The 12,127-nt window shown below is 34.6% G+C and overlaps 1 protein-coding gene across 1 annotated transcript in view; it reads left to right on the top strand.

The window, feature by feature from the left end:
* Positions 1-417: 417 nt before the first annotated feature.
* LOC138329653 (uncharacterized) overlaps positions 418-12,127 on the top strand; it is a 36,793-nt gene continuing 25,083 nt past the window's right edge. Inside the window, exon 1 of the mRNA XM_069276879.1 lies at positions 418-1,839. Within this exon, the coding sequence (XP_069132980.1) occupies positions 1,227-1,839 (613 nt within the window). The 5' untranslated portion in view covers positions 418-1,226. The remainder of the gene's footprint in view (positions 1,840-12,127) is intronic.

Below are 12,127 nucleotides of genomic sequence, written 5' to 3' on the forward strand. Positions count from 1 at the left end.
TAGCTGTCATAATGATTGATCTGTTTTGTATGTAAGAGGCTTACGTGTGTACTATAACTATAGGTAGGTTAAATGTTCAACAGGTATTAGTCTATATCTACAGAAAATGCCTGCAATAACAAATACAAAGGCATCTTATCTTTATTGTGGTAATTATATTTTACTTGTTTCAGTTATTTCAGCTGTGTATATTTAAAGCTGGCTTATGTCTACAACATCAACTGGCATCCTATTTAGTCAGCAGTTCTGTGGCGTGTTCTTTTTACGAATCTCCTGACCCATATAATTTGGGAAAAACAACTGTGGATATATGTTTGTGTCGGGTGTAGTGTACTTACCTACCCGTGGAACAATACATCGGTGTATTGCGGTATCGAACCCGCTTGTTTTTACAACCCTTTTCATGTCAACTATTTCATGGGTGATTGGTCCGACTAGAGTTCTGTCGATAATATCGGTAAACTGAAAATAAGGTAATTCTTTCAAACCAGGATATATATTGACTAACCGTTACGTTATTAACGTCCTCTAACCTAAGTAGGACAATTTCTTATTGTACGTCTACGGGCAGCCGTAACTGTTGCCGATATCTACAGCTCACATACCTGTATATTGTATTCCGAACGACAAGGAAAATAACTAGCGGAGTATACAAATGGGACTAATTAGCATTGACCAAAGTAATGTCCATGTACAATGTGTAAATGAACCGGCAATGTCAATGCCACGTTCACACTACGTCTTCGTTGCTTTCGGTATTTGACATATTCAAAGACTGTAGAGAACCATTATCATACAAATTGTAGCGATGCCGTCTCCCTGCTACTATTGCCTCTTATTGCGTGGGAATGTAGATCCACTTTATTTTTTATGAATTAACTGGAAGTGCATGGCGTAGTAAGCACGCGCTGTGCCGTATACTACTACACACTAGACAGTATTGACTCCAGTCTCCTGCTCATTCAAGCGCGCTACATCCAATGAGGGACAGTGTGCCGAGTCGGACGGATGCTAGTATGGATAAATTATGAAATATTACAATTGGCTGGTATTATTTAAGTGGAACAGGTGATTAGCGTAGGACACAATGTCATCTCAGATATCCTATGGAGCAGAAGGATGAAATAAGTTTATATGGACATAACTCGTTCGACACTTGTATCTTTCAACATCAGTGTTTGATGTGGTCAGGTTAAAACCAGGACACTCATAATTGAACAATCATCATGGCTGTAAAAACATCACATATTCTTTGGATTGTGTACAAAATCATGATACTAGTTAGTGTCACTGCAGCTGTTCAATTAAATGTTTCTATATCAGAGAACGGAAATCTGTCTGGTGACTTCGGTGTTCAATACGGAATTCTAAGTGATCTTTCACCGGAGACATTATCCTTGTTTACAGGTAAATTCTTAGAATCTGCCAAACTAGAATTAGAGTTCTCGTATCCTTGTCCCAAAACTACGACAAGTAATGGTGAAGACTCTGCACCGGGACCGGTAGTGATAACAACAGGTGAGGTGAACTTGATCACGTCAGGTACATGTCTGATTTTGAATTTGGCTTCAAACAATTTTTCGGTATTCCACAATTATCAAAAAGGTATTTCAAAACCTTCTGATGAATTGGCAGCAACCTGTACTGCACAGCAGACATTCCAAATGAAGGTAGACACTGAATTGTTTGATGTAACGGACTGTAAGAGCAGTGAAGATGGAGGGGATTACATTGAATTCCAACTAACACTGAGACAGGAGAATCAAGGTGGAGCTATAGGAGGGGAGAAGACTAACTCAGTTGGACTTATATCGGCTGCGATATCCCTGGAACCAGAAGGTAAGCTTATACTGTTTATTTTCGTTAGTTTACAGATAAAGGAATTCTTTGATGAACGCCCTTGTACTTATATGAACTTTAGCTATCGACAAATATTCAAGATCCCATATCAGATAATTTTTACCGTTTGATCTGGTTTGACATGTCACCCTGAAAATCAATCATTTTTTACATGTGCATTAAACTCATAACATATTTGCTCATTCACAAGCGATAAATGTCAACTTTCACACGTTTCATGTCTTCAGTAATCAAGGTTGTATATCATTTATGACTTGCCCGCAGTAAGTCAATCTTAGGCGTAAAAGGCTAACAATACATCAACGACTATTGTATTATCAGTGAAATGTTGTTCAGCTTACATGAATTTCAAACACTTGTTGCATGGTTGCTTACAACGAATCCATTATTTATATACCATCTGTCTGTGTGCTACGCCAATCTACAATGGTACACCGCGTTATATTTATCCTTTGATTTCCCTGATGAACGCAATAACTCTTGGTATAAATTTGAATGTAAATAGTACGTAGTAAGCTGAAATACACGTCTTTGACACTTTCACTCCCTCAGGCGTTTTTCTATTCATCAAAAACTTAATAGCTTCATGTTTTTTTCCATAAAAATGTTTAAACCAAATGGATGACGAACAAACTTGTTATGTTCATCGAAGAATTTATGATATTGTTTGCGTCATTACTCTCAATATAAATATATCACATGCTCTAAGAAATATGTTTTGGTATATGTACGTTAACGCATTGTGTAATCAGTAATGATTATTTCAAATCTAACATTCAAATCTTAATGTAACTGGGGTAAAAATAAACATTCTTCCAAATACATCTGATGTTATTATACTTAATACTGGTCTCATTCTATACAGTGCTATTGTCTTTATCTTTCCTTGTGATATAGAAAATATTGTATTCACATATCACTATGAAAGAAATGAGCTATAAAGCTACGCTGTGATAGTAACTATTGATTTTAAAAGAAATTTTGTTTGTTGCTACAGTAATCAAAAGTATTCAGGATATTTCAGTGGAACAGCGATATTAAAACAAAAAAAATCGTGTCTACACCAGTACATAAATGCACAGAAATATCTACAAATGTATATACACTAAGGTATACATATCTAGTAAACACAATCAAAATCATCAAATGTTGTTAACAGGATGCTACACAACATACACGATGTTTTATATACAATTTGCATATACTATAACTAAATTTATCGACTTCTATACATGAGACTATTCTGAACATTATATGGAATAACAAAACATTGCCATCTTGTAGAACTGATGGGTTTAGATACAGACTTATGATAAAGTAACAGAAGACAGACTCACAATATGATATCATAATGGTTAATAAGTCCTCATTTTTTATAACGTGAAAAGGAACCAAGGTATTTAGGTATAATTTCAGATCATTGGTAATGTAATACTCACTATTAGACCGTGTAAGCACTAATATATTTTATCATACGGGTTAACATATGATTCCTTGAAAAAGTGCTAACCGCAAATGACCTTGGTTTAAGCAAGCTTCTCTTGATCTCGATCGGTTACGTAAGGCTGTTACTTGTAACCTAGAGCCCCGGGGAATAGACTGTACGAGGCAATATGTGTAAATTAAAGTGTACACTGGTATGTGGTAAAGTACTGATTTATCCCATGCAATCCATGCATGTTTAATATATGATGAATTCATTTCTAGCCACAATTTATTTTTTAAATAATAGAGAATTTTAGAGATATTGATATATCGAATAGGGTATGGGTAAATCATAATTGTAACATAGAGGCATGTGCATCTGTATGAGAGAAATATCGTTCATATGCGGATTTGAAAAGTATAGTAAAACACACTCGAAATACAACGGGTAGAAAATCTCTATCCCTCATATCCATACATGAAATAGTCTTCTTACCACGAAAGTGCCATCCCTTTGTTACTTGCAATGACATCAGAGGGAATTTGAATTATTCAAGAAGGAATTACCATCACGAGAGAGACGCAGTTGATTATCAATTCCGTTTATTTGTAACACCGAATGATGGATCCTAGGCCTCTACAGGCTAAATAATCCTTAATGGGCATTACCACGATTCGTCTTCTGTCTGTTTCTTTGTCAGCTGTAAGGTGTTTCTAAACTATTCTCATGATCATTGATTATGTATTAGATATTACTAATTAGAGCTAGTGCTGTTGTTTTGTTTTTGTTTTCTTTTGTTTTGTCAGTATTTTGTATGATTACACAAATAAAGAATTTAAATGTTATTCGGTTAAACGCGTGTCAACATAAACTTGGCTGAGCATTCAGCATAAATCCTTTGTATGGTTAGTATGAAAATGCGTAAGAAGTTGGATAATTGTCTAAATAGAATCTATCCTGGAAGAAAACAAAGCCAAAATAACAGGAAGCAAATGATTTAATGATATTGACTTTTATCTTAAATGTCAAATAATCGTAAACGATCCGATGGATATCGGTTTAAATTACATTTACATATCCTATAGATAATGACAAATTTCCCCCAAACATATTTATCGAATCCTTGGCCAAAGGTATCAAAGATGTACAATTATTGGATCCTTTTACTCTGGCCCATGCCGCCATGTCTGAAGGAAGTATAGAAAATGAGGCGTTGATTGTTGGTAAATGACCACTTATCCATTGGGAGGTTCTAGTGTAAACGCATTAGTCCGTAGAAAATAGCGGAAAGGAACTGAATATACATATAACGTATAGTCTACTGGTAATTAATACAGTATAAGGCCCTTACAAAACAATAATAATAATGGGAAAGAAAGAACATGAAGAATCTCAATTTCCTGAAATCGATTTATGTCTTAATCTAAAGGGAGCAAAGGAGGAGTCGAAGTAATTGTTATTGCTCTAGTTATGTTTACCTTATGTTCTCAGGTCGGACCCATACCTTCCCCTCGGCAGCACACATGTGGAAACATGCTAACAATTTGTTTTAATCCATATATTGTTGAAAAATGGACATGTATTAACAGCAGATGATCAATCTACAACTAATAGCCTATATCTATAAATATATTACACCAAAAATAACATATGAGTGAGTAGTAGTAAAAGTGCGACATATAATCAATATATATATTTAGAGAAAAAGTCGGTATACATGTCCTACGCTTTTTGCTCTGAACTTCCAGGATGTTTACAGAAGTGTGGGCTTAGTATTGTTAAGCTGTAATTAACGAATTGTGAATCTGATATCTGGATGTGTTACTGATTGGCTGCTGATGGCCGATTCAGGAAGTGTCATCATTTCATGCTGAAGGTTAGCCGGAGTCCCAGGAGAAAGAAAAATAATGTTGTCATTGTCTGGCATTTATGTAATATTTGTTATTCATTCGCGACTAGAGAGATAGAGAGAGAGAGAGAGAGAGAGAGAGAGAGAGAGAGAGAGAGAGAGAGAGAGAGAGAGAGAGAGAGAGAGAGAGAGAGAGAGAGAGAGAGAGAGAGAGATGTGATGGTTACTGGTTTAATTCTATTGACCTTAACCTCGTACACGGAACGGTATTTTACTAACTTTATGGGACTAAGAAAAGTCCGAGGGTACATAGAAGCCTAATTAAACATCATTATTAATTACGTTCTCTCTAATTCCTTGTTTTAATACATTAACAATGAACTGATATTACTCATTTCATACCAATCTTCCTGGTATGTAAACTATAGAAATATAAACTACAAAGATCCATTGTGTCCTTCTAAGACACAGGAAATTGGTCATTGTTATCATATCAGTATTATTATACATGTTCATAAATTCTTCAACCTTTGACTGGTGACAATGTGCCCTAATCGAGACGTGATTAATTATTTATCATAATGGGCGTTTACACGCAATGATTCCTTGATAAGAACCTATACATGTACGGCTGTGATCTGTCTGAGAACAATGTGAAGACAAAACAACAATTAAATTGGGCAAGGATATTTCATTTTATATGCATTGTGCGTCTGTACTATTTAGATAAACTGTCTTGGTCATTTTCAGAATATAATGCATCTTTGTCTTTACTGAACTGTCAGATACAAACGATAAAAAAGATAACATTTTACAGCGAATTATGTAATGTATCTAACATAACGTATACTATTGTCATCCGGTTCTTGTTTGCAATGTAGAATAGGCGTTATCGCAATGTACTAGTGTGTTGATACCTCGAGATCATAAATATTTTTTTACTTAATAACATTATTTCCAAATCATTAAGATTCCCTATACATTTTTGATCTTTATGCTTAATGTTTAATGAAGCAAGATTATTGTACGTCATAATGAAAATCAACAACGACACTAACGGTTTAATGAATAGGAAAGACCGACCAAAAACATATACGTACTAGCATAGGTAGAGTAGAATATATATTTTTTGGGATTAGACATATATATCAGGCCATATATGACTCGACTTGAATTTCACTGACCTATTCCTCACCAGTCATAACATTAACAGTAACATAAACGTTTTGGGGATAGGATGTATCAATTAGGCCATGTACGTCTCGACTTAAATTTCACTAACCCATTCTTCACCAGTGATAACATTAAACATTTTTACATGATAACTATCTTAAGTCATCGAATTACAAGTACACCAGTACAGGACTCTCAGACGAAGATATACCTATCGTCTGGCTGGCAGTAAAACACATACGGTCATGATTTAACTGTAAATGGAGTTATCGGACCATGAACGTTGTCCGCCGTATACACAGATGTAATTAGAGATATCAATTAATGAGGATATCAATCGATTGGGGTGGACAATTGTAGTTACACACGCAAACCACAGTTCTCTACCACAGGATTGTTCAAATGATTTAATAATTAGATACTAATTATACAAGATTAGGATCTCACTACATTTATTTATAAGATATCTCAAGGTTAAAAACAAATGTAATCCGAAAACAAAATTTATAGAACCCACTATGTTTTTCAAGCTATTATAAACGTAAATACATGTATAAGTAACCGGTACGGCATGTTACAAAATAATTAATCCATAGGAACTGTTATCCATAATATTGTCTTAGCAGTTCTATCGAAACACAGAAGTACGAAATCAGTGTACCTATAGTTGTTGGCTTTTTTATATGCTAATCTCTCTTTTGTAAAATCCATTGTTTCATAATTATAATGAAACCCAATTATCATTGAGCCAACTCAATATTATTTTACCTTACATGACGCCGTCAACAACTTTATTAATTTGCCATAACGATTAAGTATCTTTGTGTGTGATAGTATCCGTAATATAAATAGTTAACGTGTCGATAAATTCACCATAACAGTATTTGTGTTCATGGTGTTAAAACTCTAACTTCGTGTTTTATAACGTTTACCAAAGGTGTATATCTTCCCATTCCTCAGCGACCATACAATGATTATTTGGTTGGAAACAATGACGAATAATGGCTTCGTTATATTGATTTCCATTTAATGATCATGTATGTAGATAGAGGACACGAACTTTATAGATCTATAAAACCCACCATCAGTCAGCCTCTTGCCTTGTTATTACCTTAATCAGCACCATTTCATATATGTAACCGCCATTATGTCAAAAGGTCAAATACATATGGGATAGTGTGAAAAGATTTCAGATTTGGATTTTACATTGGTGCTAATTTTGATACATCTGTTGTCAATGTAAAGAAATATTGGATATATTGCATTGGAAGACGTTCTGTATCGATTGTTGATTAAATCAATACTTTTACTTAGGGTGATAGATTTATGTTGTTTTCCTAATTTATAGAAAGCGTAAATTTACGTTAGGATAAGTACCTATGTTTTAGTATATTTTAAGCTATGTATGTCGATATGGTGGCGGGATGGGGGTACACAATGTAATCAATACTAATCTTGGCAATAACACTATGGAGATATATACAAACATGTTTGATCTTTGAAAATAAAAATTGTGAGGCCGAAATGGTTACTGGAGATTGTCAAATGAGAAAAATAAATAGTTACTTGTCAGTAATGAGTGTTAAAAATGGTGTGTACTCTTTTAGATAACGTTTTCAGTGGTGGTTTGAAACATTTTACCCTTTGATCAGTACGTAATTCTGAAGTCAATGATCATCTATTTTTGGGTTCTTTAAGATGAGAATGTACACATTACTGTTTTGTCATGTTGTTTGGAAGTTTGGAGTTTTCATCAAGATACCGGCATATATTAGGAGTTTTTGGCATTGTTACATCAGTAGCTTGCTGTCAAATCTTATCAAGAAATCAGTAAACCATGAAACGAGCGCTATATTATCAGTAGTTTTGACGCTGGTCTGTTCCAGTAATGATAGTAATCGGTCAACATGAATGAGTTCGCTCTCACTAACATATAAGATATGGTATATTGCGGTACTATTGAAAACAATCATCCTTCATCTGTAATAATTTCAAAACAATCTCTTTATATGATAAATCTATTTCGTTTGGCATACATCATAACATTATGTCTACCGTGAATGCACGATCATCCCAATAGTCAAACAGGCCATTTAATGTATAATGCATACCTAAAGGTGAAGAATAGCTATATTGTCTGATTACCTATACCAGAGCTACAACCAGTAACTATAACAACTGCTATTTGAACCTATAAGACGCAGATGTCAGAAGACCTTACCTAGGTTACACACACTGACGAGACTGTAGATGTACGTGTTTGTCTGCATCTATTTATAATCTCGCCAGATCATTTTTATCAATATCACTTTTTCAAATATATGACTATGATGTGCTGTTGAACATAATGGTGCACTGGCAATTTATTTGTATCTATTCAAAGTAGGTGAGATGCATGATTGTAAATACTTTATAAAGAGTGAATTACAAATGACAAGAACTATCTGTAATTTTTGCAACGTCGATGCTTTCAGGCAATGATTTGCCAAGATAAATAATCCCTTACGATAAGTAATTACCTTTTTTTATTATTTATAAACTATATGTGTATCATAAATCAAATAAACTCTTCTTCCTGTCTCTATTGCATGATAAAAATGATAATCGCAATTATCTTATCATGAGTTTACCTGACGGTAACAGACGAAAAGTAGTCTGTGGAACTACATTATTGAAAATATGTAAGCAACATTTATTTCTAGTTTAATTGATTTATAGGTAGTATAGTGCAATGTACTTAAACATCTTACCCCAGAGAACATGTGGTTTTCCAAACCACTGTATTGGTTTAGGGCCACTTCTTTAAATGTCTAAGGTAATTGGTAAATGCGGATCCGTTTTCATGGAATCTGACATTTTCATAGCAGCCTTGAGTAATCAAACGAATCATTTACGGCTGTTGTAAATTATATACTAGTGTAGGTCCTCTACATTAGTTTATATCGCTGCCAATTCACATGATTTAGATACAAAGCATTATTGTGTTGTGTTTTAGGTACAGATGTGGTAACATAATTGATCTAATACTATAAAAAAATCAGGAATTCAGCATATAATCGTATTAAACGTGTGCAGTCATTGTTTTCGATTTATATTTTTTTGAAAGATGTGATTAATATTTTGATTTATCAATATAGTGATCTGACCGTTTGCAATGACATTTTCACATTTTTCCTCTGCATGTTTACGCTTTGATTAAATCACGCTTTTTACAATATAAAAAAAATTCCTGTCGTGTGTTAACATAACCTGGGTTGCACCATTTCAGTCGGTTATACATCTTTAATGTTGTAGTATTATATTACCATGACTTCTAGCTATAGATATAGGTGCATTGCATTTCTACTCTTGACAGGAAATTTGTCTAGACGTTCGAGAATACTTAGTAAATGTAATAGTATACAGTACTATCTTAATCCCTTGATAAAGTCTAATAGTGGTTAGGTTCACTTAACCATGTAACTCAGTCTGATTATTTACGAATGAAAGGGAACACCAAATGTGTACAAATTGTTACACTATATAGCAAAGGATTAATGAAAGAAAGTCCTGGGTGTGGCTATACTTTAACATTATATAATCATACCCTAACAAAACGATCGGAGGATACGCTACAGTCTCATATGACTCTCTACACAATGTAGAGCTACATTCCAATATCCAGCGCTGTGCCAAAATTTCGAGTTGAAAATGGGATACAGGGCACGTGTTTAAAAATACGTGACTAATTAGAGCAAACTGGTAAAGGTATTTGATGGATTCTGTTAAAATGATTAGAGAAGAAGTTTGGCATATCATGCCTACACTCTTTATTAATGCTTTTCATGGTGGTAAATAATACGATCAAGGTATCTATAATGTGCGCTTTTACGTGTAGCAGTAATGGAATGGAAAATGTGTTCACGATCAATATGATATGGTTGAGTTCAACACATAATGAAAAGGTGCGTTAATGATTTTAACGGGATCAAAGAGAAAATACGCCGCTGTACAATATTGATAAACAACATCAGAAGTAATGCTGGGAAGAAACTAACTTCAGAAGTAATGCTGGGAAGAAACCAACATCAGAAATAATGCTGGGAAGAAACTAATATTAGAAGTAATGCTGGGAAGAGCGGGCAGCATCTACACCTAACGCAGCGACATAGACATTTTGTCTGGTGGGTTAATTTTGGAAATATATGGTATGTAAATAGGGAAATAGACAAATGCTACAAATATTACTCCTTTACCGGTACTGTTATATTTCCTTGTGATTAAGGAAGATATTGCTTTCTCTATAGTGCTATTTTACTGAAGCATACAGAGCAAAGACATCGTGCAGTACAACCAACTCGATAATATTTCATTTACAAGGGACAAACCAGCTAAAGATTTGGCTATCACTTTCATAGACTCAGATGTGTGATTTGGCCAGAGGACAAAACCAGCCGATTGAAGCGATTTATTTTAATCACCGATCTCATATAAGTAATATCTGACATCATATCGGTAATCTAAGGCCCAGAATTACAAACACAATCTCAAGCATACATCGTCAAAGTACTTCAAAAGGAATCAATAGGGGTAAAAATAAATTCCTTGATTAAGACCTCTTTTTTCAATATTGCATTCGAGACAGCAAGTGCCCAAATACCAGCAAGACAGTGTAGTGTACAATACACCACAAATATACACAAACAATGCAGAATCACATTACTACTTAAAACATTCCTAATGTCAAAAGTCGCACTCACACATCCTGTTAATACCACAAAACATGAGGTGTCTTCTATTCGTGATTATTTCCAATGATATTTCAATGACTCCTAGACAAGGCATTTGCTTAAGTTATAGGGCACTACCGTAAGATTAATCATAGTTGTTTACCATTCACCGATATTGCCAATGTTTAATAGTATCTTGAACATACTGCACCATCAAAAACAAATCATGACTATTAAAAATAGTTTGACTTTTAAGTTGTTAATAATGTCTTAGTCATAACTTTATCATGTTATATTTTGTCATCCGAAATCGTCGGTCTGGGATCTGTAACTGGTAAACCAACACAACATGACTAACTTTGAACACGACCCAACAGTGGCGGAATGTCTGTCCAACATATCTAATTCCCAAAGTGCTTCTGTATGTCGGGTGATTAGAGCGTCGCACTCTTTATTATTAAGATTGGCTTGTATTCCAATGCCGTGATTATGTCAGCTTTTGATTGGAAACGGCAAACCACTCAAGGCCACGTCATCAAAAACATGCGCTTTATGTTTACGTGTATGACTTAATGCCCTACACACATGGCTAAGCATCATATTAGAGATCCATATATGGTGGTACCATCATGCATGGGAACCCAAGATGAAACATAATGGAATGACGAATCTTCTGTTGCCATATAAATGGGACACATAACATGAGGTCGATAAGTTAATGAATAGCTAGGTCCCATACACAAACAGATATTACGAAATTTTACATCAATGGGGTTGAGACAGACTCTGGATTCGATTGTGTACTGTCAGTATTTAACATTCGTACCAGGATCGACAGGATACAACAATGAATATGCAATGATCCCAATATATTGTTTGGTGTTGCATAATACGATATATTAGCTCATTCAAGAGCCAACCTACGCACTGGACAAGTGAAACAGTCTATCTCATTTAAGTTATCTCTGGTAATGCATTTTTCCTATGTGATCCTAGTGTCTGCTGGTCGTGTCCAGGCAATTTTACAGAAACTGTCTGGTTATTTGACGACAGACCATGATGTTATTGAAATCACGTCGTGTGTTGTCTTCACTATGACACTATACGTGC

This window comes from Argopecten irradians, chromosome 1 (genome assembly GCF_041381155.1).
Source record: "Argopecten irradians isolate NY chromosome 1, Ai_NY, whole genome shotgun sequence".
In the NCBI taxonomy this organism is placed as follows: Eukaryota; Metazoa; Mollusca; class Bivalvia; order Pectinida; family Pectinidae; genus Argopecten; species Argopecten irradians.